Source organism: Falco biarmicus, chromosome 4 (assembly GCF_023638135.1).
Source record: "Falco biarmicus isolate bFalBia1 chromosome 4, bFalBia1.pri, whole genome shotgun sequence".
NCBI lineage: Eukaryota > Metazoa > Chordata > Aves > Falconiformes > Falconidae > Falco > Falco biarmicus.
Window position 1 is genome coordinate 18,208,723 of NC_079291.1, and position 18,107 is coordinate 18,226,829.

At 38.5% G+C, this 18,107-nt stretch overlaps 1 protein-coding gene across 4 annotated transcripts in view; it reads left to right on the forward strand.

Annotated features, from left to right (window-relative positions):
- The window catches only part of ELMO1 (engulfment and cell motility 1), a 311,295-nt gene that overhangs the window by 136,181 nt on the left and 157,007 nt on the right, over nucleotides 1-18,107 (forward strand). For all 4 annotated transcript variants that reach the window (XM_056334326.1, XM_056334329.1, XM_056334325.1 and 1 more), the window contains one exon: nucleotides 10,722-10,826. In XM_056334326.1, coding sequence (XP_056190301.1) covers nucleotides 10,722-10,826 — 105 coding nt within the window. The remainder of the gene's footprint in view (nucleotides 1-10,721; nucleotides 10,827-18,107) is intronic.

Sequence of the window (18,107 nt, forward strand, 5' to 3'; positions counted from 1 at the left end):
GGGCAGGTGGTGTCAGGTGACTCAGCTTCTCAGCAAAGTGTGATTGCAGTTTAGAATAAATACTGAAGAATGACAAAAAATGAGATGGGTGATTAAAATCATGAATTGATTCGTAAATCCAAACATAGACAATGCATTTTTTTCTTTATCATCAGACTGTTTCCTGCTGATCCTGAGTGCTAACAGACAGGTGCAAGAAAATCATGGCCGTTTGGAGGCATGAGGTTTTAAGTGGCTGGGAGAAAACCTGAGAAACTTTATTAACAAAAATGGATCAGTTGTTAACCAGGAGCACCTGACCTTGTGGCATGTGCAGTGGATGATAGCTGTGTATTAGAGAAGCTACTAAGTTTATATAAACTAGACCCGGTCCATCTGAGCCAGGAACTGTGCAGGAGGCAGCACTGGGTCAGATGCATCATTATAGTGACCAACAACTGGGGCCAGCAAATCAATCTGTTAAAGCTGCTGTTCTTGTTTACCTTGCAGCTGCATGTGATTTGCCAGGATTATTTGTCAAGAGCTATGGGAGTCTAACAATTTGCATGTTGTTAAAAAGAATAAACCAGCCTTTTATGTATACTGCTGAATTCCTCTTAACTATAGTCCTGCTAGAGGAGAACAGTTTTAAAAGAAAGAAAGAAAAAAAACACCAACCACCTCATTTTGATGGGCTACCAGCCTTCTTTGACCTTTCAGTATTGCTTTAAGAACGAAGTTAAAAAAGTTAAAACTAATCACAAGGAAATATCTGTGGTTGTGTGTCTGTGGAAATGAACTGACTCTGTCTCAATCTTTTTGTGTTTTGTTTTTCTAATACTGTATTTGATCATTTTGTGCTTATAAATACTAGTGGGAGGAATCATCCTTTAAATCAGTTTCTTAATGACAGGTTAAGTTCTGTTATTTTGCACAGGGAAGATAAAAGAGGTTTTTATATTTTTGTACCTTTTCAATATTTTTGATAGGGAAATTGTAAAATAAAAATCTTGAACTGTTTGTGATTTGAAAAGTATGACTCTTTTGAAGACAATCCCCTAACAAATGTAAATGTGCTAATGTAAAATTAGGAGTGGTGGAACACTGTATTTCTGGTGTATGTTTGTGTGTGATTTTGCTGTATTTCCTGGTTTGCTGCTCATTTACTGTGTGCATCCCAGTTATAAACTCATGGGGGCGGGCAAGCTCTACGGGTTTGAATGGACTAGGGCCGAGCTGGTACTTTCAAGTGCATCACAGCAGAAGAGTTCTTTATTGCTAATTGTTTTCTGATCACTTGTCATAGAAGTGGATCTTGGACATCTTTGGATATTATGTACTGCACGTGCCTGAGAATTTCTGGGAAAAAAATTAAGATGAAGAAACACCAGTCAGACATAATGTTATCTCTTTTGTAACGTGGGCTTCATCTGTTTCGCAAGGCTTGACTTGGAGAGCTGATTCCATACAAACCCTTGCTTGGTATTGAAGTAATGGCAGGTTTTTTGTAACGATGTAAATTCAATTTAATGTTAATTACTGCAAATAGTTGTTTTGGGGTTTTTTTTAAGCCTATGCAATATTCAAGTGTATGCATAAATGCGAATAGATAAGTATGCATATTGCTTTGCTCTCAACCCCCTATTTCTCATGGGGATTTTTGCCTGTTGTCAGATTTAAAGGACAGTAAATAGCATAGCACACAAAATATTTAGAGTTTTTTCAGTTACAAAAAATTACAGACATTCTCTGTGAATGTGTGATTTCGTTAACTTAAGGCTGTGAATGAATTAAAAGACAAGGGGGAGAAAAGCGACTCATTTGTGAATAACAGATTTTTTTTTTCCAAATTAAAACACGTTCACTTCTGAATTGTGAATATTTTGATTGTTTGATGTAGTCAGCTTGTTACACAGCCCCTGCGTGAGTGGCAATGGTATGTGTTCTTTTAAAAATTCCTTAATTTTCTTAAATCTTCCTACCTTTTGGTGCAACTTCATCCTCTTTTGATGTCTGTCTGGAGAAAACTGGAGGCAGAGAGAACAATGCCCAGCCATGCAAAACATACCTGCATTTTGCAGAGCACAGCTGAAGTCACAAGAGCTTCGCATTCCTGTAGAGGGAGGCGAATAAAAATGGAAGTCAAGTGAACTGAAAATCCCCAATAAATGGATCCAGTGTTTTTTGTCTTTTTTTTTTTTTAATTACCTCACTACTAGGGGCAGGTGAGGGTATGCTATAGGGATGGGCATAGGGTATTGATGACATTGTTGACTTAAGACAGAAGTAAGGACTCAAAGGTTTTAGGAGGAATTGGTCCTTTTTTCTTGAAACTCATCTGTGACATCTACAAAGCTTGGCTGTTTGTACTCAAGCAGGGGAAAGATTTGACCATAGACCTAATCATTTTGTATGTGGGAACATGCGTCCAAAGGTAGCTCAAATATCACAGACGTCGATGGTTCCTCACTGTAGCTTAGTTTTCAGCTTGTCCTCTGTGGTTACTAGAAGCTTGGCCTGGTCACAGGTAATAAAAGAAGTGGCAGTGTGTGAACCACAGAGCTCCGTGGTGGCAGAAGGCTTTCTTACCTAGGACTGTGCACCCGTACGCCTAGCCACAGATGACATTTTGGCTCAGTTACCTGGTTTTAAACTTTGACAGCTGTTGTATCTGGCTGCCAGGCAGCCAGTAGATTCACATGGCTGATTCCTTCTGAAGTGGAGTTTTCTCAGACAAAGGGCTGACTTGTCTCTACTCTTTATTTGAACTAAACACAGCCTGGCCCTTTCCTTTTGCACATGAAAGCCATTTTTGCTACCTTGCTTGAAAAAGAAAAATGTGAAACCTCTCTACAGAAATATCTAAAAGAAGAGCAAGATCTAGCCCAACTTACTTTTGTGATACTTGGCACTGGGTTTAGGTTCCTCGCAAAACTCACCATTCTCAAAGTGACGTGTCTTGTAAGGATGTAGGGATGTCCTCAACTGCTGCACTCATTATTGTTAATGACGTTCCAAGGGAAGTATAATTCACTGCAGAAGTGGAGTGCCAATCTTCTTGTTCTGTGGCTGTTCCATGCCTACTGTAGTACGTAAGCATCATGTCTTTTACCAGAACTGCAGTTGTTACAGCAGGAAGGATCCCATTTGAAGTTTTACTCAAGTCCTCTGAGTGATGATGTATGGGAGTGGCAATGGCAGCAATTAAGTGGGCTGCTTCACATCTTAGATAGAAGCAGATACCTGTAGATACCCATCCTTGGGGAAAATTCCAATGATTATTTTTACTCTGATTTTATTCAATTGCTTATAATGTAAGTAATTTTTCTTTAAAAGAAACGACAACTGAAAGGTGTTTTAGATACTGCACCTTAATTACAGAGGCAAACATTCTGTCAAAAAGGTTAATTTTAGATAAAACCACCTGAAGTGTAACTAAAACAATCAAAAAGATGCTGTTCTAGTAGTCTTATTCTTAGAAGACTGATTCAAGCACCCCAAGATTTGGCAGAACTTGGTTTTGAACCTTTCATTTTACTTTATGAAAAGGTCTAGAGATTCTTTCTTTTTTCTTGAGAGGCTATGCAACTCGTGTTTTGGTCATACGCATATATTTGGTCAAAAATATATATTTATGTACACTATGTAAACTTGTTAATTATTTGTATAATTTCCTCAAATTTTATATAAAATGCCTGTTGAAGAGCTCTGAATTTCTCCTTAATAAGTAGTCTTCAAACCATCACTCAGGACCATTAATGCTTGTACACCGATATTGCAACACTGCCAGCCAACTCATTATGCTTAAATAATGAGTGGAAGTCACGGTGTACCTTACTCAACAGACATTAAGCTTGCCTGAACTTAAAAAAGACTTTTCATGCCGAAATTGAACTTAGGAACACTAAATCTAATAAATTTACACATCTGGTGGGATTTGCAGAGATAAAATTACTCAGGTAGATTTAAATTCTGCTGCATCTGACTTTCATCTAGTTGCAAACATTTAATCTGTGTTTATTTATTTATATATTCAAGGTTAGAAGGATTAATTTTTGTGGCTTGCTGTTCCTGCTAGCACTGTTCACACTATTTTCTCACATGACTGTCTTCTTGCTAACTTGATAATTATCCTGCTGGGCAGGATGAGAATTTGTGCTTTAGATCCTGTCTATGTTGAAAAGGCAAACTGCCTTAATGACATTGGTAAAATTAAACTAGTCAATCTCCTGACACATTCCAAGGTCATGAAAAGGCCTATATGTATAACACTATTTCTTTTTAGGTTGGGGATACTCCATGCCAGTTTTTTACCGTGTGCTTCTTGACTGCTATAGTTCAAACAGTAGAAAAATTGCTTGCTGGCCAGGACATGGGTATTACACTTCCATCATGATTTTGGACGAGCTGGAGCTGTCTGAAAAGCTGTAGCCCTTTGCTGCTGTCCAGCTGCCCTGGCTGGAGGGGATACCTGCCTCACACCCTGTCAGCTGAGCCTCTAGAAAGTCTCCTGGGACTGATCCCTACTTCCCTGCGGTGAAAGCTGTCCAGATTAGCTCACACCTTGTCCAGCAGCAGTTTCATCTAAAGCAGAACTGACTTTGCCCAGAAGCGTGGGACAGGAAATCTGTCAGGGTCTGCTGACGTGGCTGTTAAATGAACTGGTAATCTTAAGTGTGGAGTAGTAATAAACTAGTATGGCTTTTAGTTTCTTGACCCAGTCTAGCTAGATCTGCAAGTGGGTGTTTGCTTATTCAGTTACTCTGTAAACTTAGTGGATACTGGGAGATATCTGGTAGTAATTTCCCATGCTGGAAAAGTGTAATTGAAATTATCGTGTCCCATTGATTCATTTTAAGTATCCCTGAGAAAGTACGTGACATGTTACTACTTGATAACTTCATTTGCCCAGAAGACATTATTTCAATAATAAGTCAACAATCTGTGAAGTGCCAAACATGTCTCCAACCTTAAAGTCTGTGCTTGTTAACTGAAATAAAACTTGAAAGGTGGTTCATAGTTGTCATGCATTGGACAAGATGTTATCACTCTTAAGTTACAGCACTCATTTTAGATTATTTTAGGCTTTCGAACTATTGGCAGCCCATATGGCTTAAGTTCTTGGAATCCAAAGCATTAATTCTATGTAACTATAAAGATGTAATATAGCTATACGTAAAATATGAAGAATTATGCAAGAGCTTTTTGTCTTGCTTTACAACGTGTAATTTTTTCATAGCTGAAAATGCACACTTGTTTTTTGACATGTCCTGTTATGTTTTAACTGATGATTTTAGCTGATTTAGTTACACCACCATAACTTTTGGAGTTTTGCAATTCTGACCACCATCACATCCATTCGTGATTGGGACAGATTTCTGGTAGTGACTTATGTAGAGCTATATGGTGCTTTACACTATGTTACGTAGTAGCTCAGTGAATTGGGGGGAACATGTTAGTCAGATTGTGATTTTTTTAAAATCTTTTTTAGGGAAAATTATGTGCAGATTGTGCTGATGATTTCTTTGCTATTGAGGCCGCTTTTATATTGCTGAGGGCAAATTTGATCCAGAAACGCTGTTGCTTAATGTATTATGTAGATAGGAGTGAGTTTTATTATTGGAGAATAACATTTGCAGTCCACTAAGGTATACCCAAAGCTGTCATAAATATTAAAAAAAAAAAAAGTTAATCAGGTAGAAATGGCCAAATACTTGCTGAAACACAAAGCTGGGAAAAGCTAGAAATATGTTAAAGGAAAAACTATCATTGTTATATGAAACATAATTTGTAGCCTTTATGAAAACTATATTCAGTAGAAATATGCTGAAGTTCTTTATATGTGATGAGGTAGTGGGGATACGTGATTTAAATGATGTGCACTGACATTATCTTAAAAGAATTTCTGCATATTCTTTCAAAGATATGGCAGTTGCTGAGCTTTGGATACTTCTGACTTGAAGTAGACAGTGGGGTTTTTTTTTGTTGTTTGGGGGATTTTTTTTGTTGGGGGGCGAGGTGTGTTTGGTTAGTTGGGTTTTGATTTTTGGGGTTTTTTTGTAAACTCGGGGACCTTCCAGATGCATTTTCATTCTATCATGGAGTTCTGTTGGAAAATTTAGAAAAATGGCTATGGAAGAAAAAAAGTATGCACATTTGTATGTTTAAAGAGTTATCAAGAAAAAAACAAATCTGTTTGTTTGTTCTTGCTTTCATTGAATACACAGAGGTTGAAAATTCCCAAGGCACTGTTGTACCTCCTTAAATGGAATGGTGGAAGTTTTGTGCATCATCATTTCTTTGAATATAGTGCTGGTAAATAAAAAGACAAAATTACTTCCTCATTAAGAATTTTAGCTGACTACCTTTTCACAGATATTTTTTTAAAAATTTTTTGAATGTAGCTTTTTTTCATATTTGTAATTCTTGTGTAAATGAACAGATGGAAACATTTTGCCTGTAAAACTTCAGGATTATTTAGGGAAGAGGTAAATGGTGAGGTTGTGTGCTCATTGATACCTCCAACATAAGTTTATCAATCCATAGTTCACTGTGAGTATCACCTAATAAGTTCCCCCCCTTCTGGTCCTGGGTTCTTCTGAATGCACATCCGTGTGCATACTACTTTGATTTCTTCGTTTGATCCAGGGAAGGTTTTTGTGTAGGTGCTGTAGAAGCAGGTGATTGCTTTCCTTCCTAGCCCACACATTGGTAGAAGGAAGAAGAAAATGAATAAGTGCAAGTAATTGAAGAAGGGAGAAAGTGATTACTGTCCTTGGCACTATCTTCGTTGACAGATTGTTCCTTTTTTTTGTGGAAAAAAATATGACCAGTTTTGAGAGGGTTCATTTTAGATTGACACCATTTAAATTGGACTCTTCCTTTTCAGATGTTCTGAAGCTCTTCTATCATCTCCTATAATTGTAAAGTCCTAATTCATCCCTGGGAACTTCTGTAGTGTTTCTGTCATACAAATGTACAGTAGTGTGGCATACAGAATAGTGTTTCACCTGAGCTGCTTTGGAGTTGGGAAAACAGAAGTTTGATCTTCTGTGTAAAACAGGTATTACTGGGTCTAGCACCTACTGCAAGCAACTTTCAGGACAAATTAGCATGACATGGCAACTGAATTACATAGCTGCACATAGCACTGATGCAAAATCTGTGATAAGCTGTCAATATCTGTCAAGACAAACAAAAAGTTTGTACCTTGATAGGCTACGGATGCAGGGAAATAAATGGTTTCTGTGCTTCAGCATTTTCATGTGGAAGATTCTGTTGTTAGGAATAATATAAGGAATGAGTGGTACTTACTCCATTAGCAGTTATCTGCAGACAGCACATCATTACTGTGTGCATCTCAGTGCGAGGGCACGTTCTTACGACTGAAATCTGTACATCCCTCAGAGATTGCCTTGGAAGCCAAAAGTAAGAGAGTGGAGCCATTCAGGACAGAGAAGAAAGCTTTACAGAGCTACAACTGCATGAGAATGCTAGGTTGTCTGAATGTAATTACTGCACTGCATTTTACCCAGAATAGCTGTAATCTTGTGAAATGTGCCACGTGATTTTTTGATTATTTTTTTTTTAATGGCATAAGCAGACATGATTTTGGGTTTACATCTTATCCAAAAGAATGAATTTTCATTTTCACAGTACCCTACTAAGCTGGCTAACGTTCTTGATGCTTTTGGTATGTTAACATGCATGGTATAAGAGCGTAAACTGTTAAATACTGCTCAGATGCTGAAGCTGAAAGATGTATGGATATTACTCAATCTACTGGAAAAAAAAATCTGAAAAATTAGAAGTAACAAATCCATTGCAATTCTATTTCTTACTTTTGGCTTTTTATGAAGCGTAAAATACAATAGAATTTGTACTAGACAGATGCAACTAATATGCCTGAAGTGTTGTGTTCCATGTATTTAATAAATTATGTTGTAGGTGGGGGTGTTTGCATACTTCTGAATTATTCACTACAGCATTTTAGGTAATCTAGCTTTGTATGTAATTTCTAAACCCACTTTCAATAAGTTAATATTTTAACTGCAAATATTCAACATGTTAAGAAAAGGATGATTTTAGGGGGAGGAAGAAAGAAGGAGGGCAGCTGGCATTCCTTTTGAATTTGAAGAATAATTGAAGATAAGGTATTGTCTCACACGTGCCAGAACTGTCTGGAGGATCCTCTGCTATTATTAGCTGGCGTATCTCCAGTTATTTAACCTAACAGAGCTGAAGATCAAGCCCTAATTATTCTGAGATTCAGTGATAGAAACTTCTGAAACAGACAACTGAAAATAGCTGGGGTTTATAGGCTTGACTTGGAGAAAAAGTAGTAAGTGGTGGAGAGATGGCTTTTCTGATTGAACATAGAACTAGTAGTGATGGTAAAAGACAAAATGAGTCATTCTTACTAAATACGGTGGGATTTCTCATGCCCTCACTGTTTTTTGTCAACATGTCTATATAGTTTGAGATGTAGAATGGGACGAAGGAACTGTTCAAGCAACAGAAGATCAGTCTTTTTATTTCAGTGTCCTGCTTTTATTTTAGCATCCTTTGTAAATACCAGTGAAATGAGTGTTAGTATTTTAATAGCTGGAGAAAGGTAGATGGGTCTTGATACTCCCTCTGTTTGCCAGGTACTTATCCAAGTATGTTCTGCCTGTGCATGAGGGTGCAGAGAGTATGTGCAGCTCTATGCTGAAGTTCTTGCAAAGGGCATTGTAAAACTGGTGCTGTATGGTTCCTTGTTGACAGCTTCCCAACAGCTTTCCCAGGGAAATGTAGCTCGTGGCAAGGCTAAGTATCAAGTGGTGTTCCCCAGGACTTGTACTTTATGCTCAAAATTAAGGTGGTTTCAAATGCATAGAAGGTTCTGCTGAGATATTCATGCTGGGTTTGGGGGGTGGGGGGGGAAGGCACGCATTTGTGTGTCTGTCAGACTCAGTCTCTCTTCAAATGCAGTTTCTGGAATGCTTGAAAACTGTAGGAAGGGAAGTTTTCTCCTCCCAGAAGCTGAAGTTTGTTGTGCGTGAAGCACTGTGGTACTCATTTTAAATATTCTGACTGATATATCTATCAATGTGGAAGATGGAACATTGAATTGGGGAAATAGCCATCTAGGGCTTTTGTTTGTCATTCTGATGAACAGATGAAAGGTTTTTTACAAAAAAATATTAAAAGAGAAGGTTTTGGAAAACACAACTCAGTAAGCCTTTATTTTCCTACCCTAGACTACTTCTGAAATATTTATATTTATTGCATATGTATTTCCATATAAAATCTAGGATTCGAGACATCCTCTTGATTCCCTATTGCACAATGGTGAGCCTATGATTGCTTTGCTTGTACATCAGTTCTGCTACACTGGTGATGTAAAATGAACAGGTTGTGCATGCCATCTTCCGCCCAAAATCTTTGTCTACTTTTAAAGTTGCAGCAGCCATCTTAACGTATAGTTTCCACTTTCTAATATTTCTAATCTTTCATGTGACTATGAAGTATTGACTGGCTAAAACCAACCTCTCATACATCTAAAGGTAAGATTGGCAAGAGAGTGGAATCTCACATTTCTACAACTTTATAGCCTGACAGACTCAACAGGAGGAAAAGTAGTAAAACCCATGCTTTTGTAAGTGAGGTGGGTGGATCAGGCCTGAGCACACAGCAGAAAAGACTGATGAAAGAAGAAATCTGTGCTAATCTTTGCCAGTCAGTTTTCTGCTAGTAAATGCACTTTTAAAGTCTGTGTGAGCTGGGTCTTACAGAATAGAAATGTCATCACAAAGCGACTAGGGAAATCTTTGTGTGTCAGAATGATAAGTGGAGCTGGAGACGCTGCAAAAGTGATACTGATAAAAGAGCATAGCAGACAATAGGCATTTTTTTGATGGAGACATGCTCTTGGGTCTTTGTTTTTCTTGAGCAGCTTCTGTGGTATTTTCAAGTCTGTAGCCAGGCAAATATTCGTATCTAAACCATTAGCTACAAGAAACTTACTCAAACGTACATTTAAGTCCATCCAATCAAAGGATAGATAGATTAGGTTAATGGCTATTTTGAAGCAAATGTAGTTTTTCATGTAGTGTGTGAAATTTAACATTTAAAATTTGTAGGTTACATGTAGTACCTAACAAGTTTTGGTTATATTTGGTATGGTGATTCATTCATTCCATTGTTGAAATTCAGAGATTCAGAACATAACAAAAAATTTACCTGAATTCCACGAGGTGAATCTGTTTATTGTTAGTCCAATAGACTTACTTTATTATTGTTATTATTTATTATAAGTCCAATAGATTTAATATAGCTTTTGAACATAGTAGGTTTTTCTTCTTTTCGTGGTTTATTTGGAATCGTTCCATAGCAGTTGTATAAAGAGGTGTTTCGGTGGCAGTTTGCATATATATCTGCATTTTCATGTAAATAGACTCCTAGGTGGTACTACAGACTAAAAGTACTGTCTGCCGTGGAAGACTTGGAGATCTGTTTCTAAAGCACTCCATCCTGTTGCTGCAGAAGTGAATGACTGACCTGCCAGCCTTGTAGTGTTTGCATTTGGCTTTAAAGTTCTTTGAGGCACGGACCATTTCCTAGTTGAGAGGTTTTTCCTCAGCAAAAAGAGCTTTGCTGCTGGATTTTTTTGTCACAGCATGCTAACGTGGTGCACATCACTGGGGAGCTGATAGATTTTGTGAAGATGCTAATTGAGTGATCTTGTTATCTTTTTACAGAACCACGTAAACCCAGCAATGGATTTTACACAGACCCCTCCAGGAATGCTAGCCCTCGACAACATGCTGTACTTTGCTAAACATCACCAGGATGCTTATATACGGGTAAGGCTTCTTTTTGTCTTTGAAATCTGTGTGGTTGCCTGTTCACAGGGATTACAGTTTACTTTGAAGAGGAGGATCCGAATCCTTATACTGTTAATGAACTCTAGGAAGGCAAACCACCTAACACTTAAACTTAAGTCTGTAAAAGCTTTGGGCGAAAGCTGTACAGCTGTCTAGTCAAATATTATACTTTTTGCAAATATACTTTTTGCCTAGGCCTGCAAAGAGAAGGGAGATGAGCTTGTGCCTTTTTTAGATGCATGATGGATGTCCATAAGCTCAGAAATTAGTAATTGTGTAGAATTCTTTGTCCTGCTCTGAGTCTACCAAAAACTGCAGGGTTTTCTCTGTGGAAGAAAGGCTTTGATGAGCAAATGCCTTGGTAAGTGACTGAGTTGGCAGTGTCCTGAGAGTTCAGACGCTCCCACAAAAATTACTGCTGTAGGTGAGGTAATGCTTGGAGAAAAATAGGTAAAAAGCATCATGATTCACTTGCACAACCTGTTCCTGCCCCTTGCCCACTCCACTTCCTACGTTTGTTATTTCAAGCGTAGTTAAAGCAAGTTGTGTGTTGCATCCTTACAAGAAGAGGCATACAGCTGAATAATACCTGCCTGTGAATAGCACAACTTTTCCTGACCTTTATTGAAATCAAATATTTGCCAAGTGTAAACCTAGCGAGCACAGATGGTAGTAGAGGATAGTCTAGAAAGTCAGTGTCTTGAGATAGTAGGGGTGGTTTAACTCCCCAAGAAAAAGCGCACATGCAGACCTGCTTAAAGGTCGTGTACAGAAGGAGGCAGTAGACACACCAATCATGTCTACTAAAAAGTGAAGAGTGAATTTTTAATATGCATTATCATCTAGTTTTTGCTCAAAGTAGATTAATGTCAAAGCTCTTAACAGGTTTGTAAAGGGCCTGCTGATGTCCAGGCCAGCTTGATCCATGGACATAATAGGAGACCACAAGATTGTAAGATCTGCTCTTTAAATGTATTTTCTCCTTGGTCTGAATCTAGCAATAACTGTTAAAAGAAGCTGTGGTAGCCAGCAATACAGCAATATTTATCAACCCCTATAAACCCCTGAAATTAAGGGCTGTTTCACATACTGGGCAACGAGTGTGTTTTCTGGATAAACTATGCTGAATTGTGGTTTTGTTTTGTAATGAGAATTTGGTTTGTAATGAAAATTGATTACTGTTTCTCATTAAAATTTGATAAGATGTGGACTGTGCTACTTCATAGGCTGCTTTTGAAAATTTTAGGTTTAGAGAATATACTTAGAAAGGGGTAGCCAGTGCTCCCAAATGAGACAGTCGTGCTTTAAAGAAGTCTGAAAGAATTTAAAGAGGACAGAAATTCTGTTGAAATAGAGCTTTCATTGACATCTCTCAATTTTTCTTATTTTTCATTTTTATCTTGCAAATGCTGTCTTAAAAATTGGGTTCAGTGTAGCATGTAATTAGCCGCTCTTTAGAAAGGACTTTGTTGCTGGCTCTGCTCTGTTTCTATAATGCAGTATTTTTGTTGCTGCATTACTGAGACTTTTTACTGTTATTTTGAGATGCCCGTTTTTATTCGTGCATGGTTCCTGTTAGGCGAGTGGGTGCCTCATGTATTCCCCACCTGAGAAAGAATACATGTACACTAGAAATGCCGTACCCAGGCACCCTCAGATTAAATTGCTTACCCACAGCTGCTTTGGGGACTGTTAATGTTCCTTGGGAGTATGTTAACCTACCCATCTTTCCTGGGTAGTTCTAGTTAGTGCTTTTACTAACACTGCTGGCATGGTAGCTCATGCATCTGCAGTGGTCCACCTTGTCATATTAACAGCATGCTGAACACCTCTTGAGATGAACGGTGTTGTGCAACTCCTACAGTGTTGCTAGTCTTTGATTCCAAAAGACACCTATTTCTAACTTTTCATGTCCTTGATGTACTAGCTGGTGTACAGTACTTTCCTGTGGGCCTTGACATGCTTGTTTCTTTCTCATTTTGGGTTCCTTATTTCACATCAAACATTATCTTTTCTTCATGACCTTTGGCTACCAAAGCTCCTGTAACACCAGTTTGCTGTACTTGTACACTCCATTGACCTTCATTATTTTTTCAAATCTATTCCTACTCCTATACCCTAATGAAAATTCTCTCTATGGTCAAGGTTAAGTTTCCACAAGAAATTACTAGCTATACACATAATACTTGCATACTGAACAACTTGTTTGACAGGAGCTCTTAGCTTTTTTTCGTTGTTGAGACTAGGAAATGTTTTGGTTCCTAGGAGGAGAGATTATTTTTAGCTTGGCCCTTTGCGATTGATTGCTGTACGATGGGTTAATTCCTAATCCCCAAACTGAGATAATATCTGTGCTGTGCAGTAATAAAAAATTGAGACTGGAAACCAGAGTCAGTTTGAAATGAAGATGGAAAATAAGTTTCTTCTGACAGAATACGGTGTGTTAAGCAAAAACACTACCAGGAAGTCATGGCGGCTTCACTGACTGTATTGGCAATGCTGCATTTTAATGGAGAAAAAAAGTATTTAGACTTTGAGTTAATTGTTTTTGAATCTTGTTATTTTGTTTACTATACAACATGTCTTGAGCCTCCATAAGAAATGTTGTTTAGTGGAGGGGGAAAATAACCTCGTGTTTTCTTTGATTGTGTGTTTGTTCTTAGCTTTTGTTTGGATTTCTAAATAGGTTTCCTATTGAATTGGTTTCCTGTTGAGTTAGCTTTTCTTTCTCTTTTTTTATTATTTCTCTGGTTCTATCACTGACTGATATGCACTGCATTTTTTTTATGTTCCACCTAAATAATCAATCGCTATCATCAGACGTTTTGCTTTTAAAAGGTGGTGACATAGTATATGGAATGCATTGATGGAAGTAATGTTGAATCTCTGCAAGAAATTTTAAAATTTTCCACAGGAAATAATTGGCAGCTTCCCAAGCTACATAATTATAGGACAGTCAGAGTGTATAATTAAAGTTAACAGTGAAGAAAATGATTGGAATAAAGCTTTGTGACAGATATTTTATTTTATTTTTTCTTTTGGAGCAGACAATTCCCCCTGGTTCCAATTTGCTCCTTTCCAAAACTACTTAAGCTTCACATTCTACTTATGTTAAAAATAAAATTATAAGTTACCATTTAAAAGAGACTTTATTCGGGGCAGACATCTTGAGATTTTTTTCTTACTGGTAACTTGTAGCAGTGTACCTTTGAAACTCCTCTAAGTGTAAAAGGAGTCTGAGGAAAGAGCATGGAAATGCTATTATGCCACCATTGCTGTTAGTATCTCCATTTATTGGTGCTTTGTCATTGATTTGTTTGAGAATTTGTGGTGCAAGATTATTCAGATCCATTTTGTTTTCAAGATGCAATGAGGAGAGGGGTATGAATATATAAAACTGAAATATTTTGTGTGCGTATGTTTGTAGGTGTGTATTCATTTGCCTGATTTTGATTTTTGCATGCGTGCACTTCAGTGATTGCTAATATTGATGTAAAATAATATGTACTCTAATTTGGTGTAAAGTGCAAGCTAAAGGAACCAAAATGGAACACTCCTTTTATTTCTAACCCAAAAAGAAAAAATTGATAGTGGTTGTCCTGCATTTAAATGTGCTGTGTTTGTGTCTAGGACTGGATTTTCAGTTTTGATGGTTGACTCCTATATGTGCAGTCAATGTTCATTCAGGTGTTCTTGATAGCAGGCAGCAAAATGAAAGCTACTGCTCTAGTTGTGAGCGGGCTGCCATTTATCTTGGATCTTGGCTAATTTAACAGTGTTTCCAGGCAGTAAGAGCAGATGCTGTTGGGTAAACTGGATTTACCTCAACTACACCTTAGCTTCTAATGTGCTACCATTGAAATATTCCCTTATTTTACATTTTCCTCACAGACATCTAACTATAGTGATAACCTTCATCTGGGACAGAGTGTAGGATTTTGCTTAGATGTGGTATTTCACAGCAGGTCAGCTGAGTCACAAAGAAGTTCTATATGACATTGTCTCTGGTGGGCTCTACATTTCTCATTCTAATGAATTTGCTTTCGATGACTGACAAGTTTGTGACTTGTCTATATTTTTCTGCTGCGCTTATGACCAGCCATATTCTAGCAGGTCTCACCGCTTCTTTGGGGTAAGATCCTGCCTTGAGAAGACACATACCTGTGTTTCCTTGGTTTGTTTAAGCGTAAGAGATTGGTGCTTCAGGCAGAAACTGCTAATAAACTTAGCAGCTCTGGGTCTGTGCATTGGCAGTCCACCTATTTGGATTCTGCCCAGCTGGCTACCCAAATTTATGTCCAATTCTTTGCCATTTATTAGATCAGAAGGTTCTTCATATGTGTAGGGAAAAATAAGAGTTCCTTGGAAGAGATTTTATTACTGTAGCCTGAAATTCAAGTCCCTCATCTGTAGAAGAGAGGTTTTATCCCTTTTCCCACTGATTTTTATAATTTCCTGCAAATATTTGTTAGATAATGAATGTAAAATTTTCAGTATAAACTACTGTCACCAGGACGGGAAAGCAGTGTTTAAATCCATGCTGAAAAGTTGGGTTTATTAATTCCTTGGTATGTTTTATAATCCCTTGTATGTTTTATAATGGATTCATTGCTATTACATTTTTTGTGAATTATGTGTAAGATACTTAGTGGTATGCTCCTAAATTTTCTGGGTTTATATTTAAAACATTTTAGAAGTTATTAATATGTTCTAAACCACAACAACATTTGGACTTTGGTTGCACCAACCAAGAGTTATTTTGATAACCTGAAAATTAAAAATTGAGTTGGTTTAGGGTCATAGTAGAAAATCCCCTTTCCCCTGCATCTGCTGAGCTGGAAAATTGGTTATTCACACAGCTGCGATGCAGAGACATTTCTTCCCCAGCAGCTACTTGAGTTGCTGCTTTTGGGGAGGTTTTAGAGGGAGTTCTTTTCCTTTTGAAGCTTTCAGAAGTCAGAGTGGAGGAGCAGGTGCTGTTTGCGAGTGCCAGTGATGCAGGCAGAAAGATTGCTGGCATCCTGCTGAGACCTTTCAGAACTTTAATGGGTTGAGTCACAGTCAGAATGTCTGCCGTATACTTTCTAACCCATGTAGTTGTTGTATAGGAGGCTGCCTACTCATCCTTCCGCCAATTCACAAAGTCTCCTCATGCCTACCTACTCATTCTAGCCTGATCAGATATGAGTAGTCCAACATATAATTTCAGCATTTTCTGAAATAAAACTGAGCTTGATTTCTGCCATGCCATTTTTTTCCCCCAGAAATGATAGGAAAAGGATGTGATTTATTTCTGTTCTGCTAAAGGTAGAGAAAAAAAGTGAGCTTTGTTATATGAGCCTTCCTGGTGTCTTGTGAAGGAATGCAGTTTTCCATATGAGACCCAATTGCCTAAGCTCAGTGGTTCCCAGCTTCGTAACGTGTTCTTGTCTTCACCTTTCTCTGCCAGTCTTATCATTCTTTGTTCTTACTTCCACTCAGGTATCTGACCATTTTTCTGCCTGCCTTTTGTTTTTTCCCCAAACGTCACTCAACGTCTCTGTCATGACAGCACACCAAGAAGCTGTGTGGTTTTGCTCTGAGGGCCTCTGTCATTGATGGCAGAATCGAGGTGGATCTTCTACGGTAAAGAGGCAAACACCTGGAGTGACTGGTTGCAGCATAAACACAGAGCGAAGTTAGTACTGAGGGAGGGAGAGAATTGTAAGGGGGTCATGGCACCCTCTGCACAGCCCTGTGTGGTATGAGCTGTGGGATATATATGACAGTGTTACAGTCCTGAATATGTTCCGATCACTTCTCGCCTTTCCTACATTGCACACCTAAACTTTCCCACATATATGGAAGCTGTTGGCTAAATCGGGTCCTGATCCAAAGGGCCCAGAAGTTGTTGCAAGTCTCTAGGTATTGCCTTTAGAAGGTTTTGAATCATACCATGAGTTGCAGCAGTAGCATAGAAAGGTTTGGCTGGTTTTTGTGAAACAAAAAAAAAGTATCTCTGCAAAGCTGAGATGTGTATACATGGGGAGAGAAGGCGGCTAGCTATGGAGCCTTACAGGTGTTCCTATTTACCCTGTGCTGGGAACTTTTGTGATTGGTACTCCAGCTGCCAGTCTCATTGATGTGCAATAAAGGTCGATGCCTTTCTAATATATCCACACCAGAGTAATGTAGGATCTGTTCCACATTATGAAAGAAAGGAAAAATAAAAAACTTGCAATATTCTGCAGGTACTGCCATTTCCTGCCTTCCACCTCTGCCAGAGGTGAGCAAGGAGAGGACTGCGGGGAAAGCATTGCCTTCTTACTTTTGTGTGGGGCATAGAGGGAGAAGGAATTACCTGGCTGGTAGTTTTCAAACTGGATCAGGCAACACTGAAATACTCCCCCACTTCCTACGCCTGTGGGAAATGAAAAGCGCATCCTGGTGCTGCTTCTGAAGATGACGTGGCAGCTGGTCCTTCTCCTCTTGTGTTTTGCCACCATGCTCTACAGTGATTTGGTTGATTCTGCATGGAGTGGCAAAGAAAGGGGCAAGATCTATAATATCTCAAGACGAACCACTGTGTGTTTCACTTTTGATGGAAAACAAAGACAAATACAATCATGTTTCATGTGAAGGTGTTTGTGTGAGAAACAAAATTTATTGCGAGGTGAGCAGCTGCGGAACCATCCAAATTTAGCTTTGGCACTAGATTTGTTTTTTAAAAGGGGGAAGAAAACACACCGTAATTTTCAAGAAGAAAACCCACTACTGGAAATTTTAAGCCATCATTGTTAGAAGTGGTTTATGGCTGTAGAGTCAAGCACTAGCTTATATATTACCATGACAGTTTGAGTTCACCCCCTTACCTATATGTTGTTGTATAATGAGATAATCAGATGCTTTTCTTTTGCCTCCTGCACTGTATGACTGTGTCACTGTTTCCTGACTGCCTTGCCATAGTGGGCTCCATGCCTTCTGTCGGTAGTTCTCCCTGGGAGCAGCAGGTTACAGTGCACTTCCTCATGTGATGTGCTAGTTAGTCCCCAGGGGCTTATTCATAGTTGTGCCTGACAAAGCACCTATCAGACTCTCAGTGTCCGATCCTTAAAGTCCTGTAACTAGATGTCCCTTAAAGAAGGCACTGCTTTGCATGTGTGTTTCTCATGTCAGTGGCTCCTTTCTTCTTCTTTTTTAGTACCTTTAGTAGGTCTCAGCTTTTCTCTCAAATCTTGGCTTAAATTGTAATTCTAGTGCCTTCCTGAGGCACGCAGACAT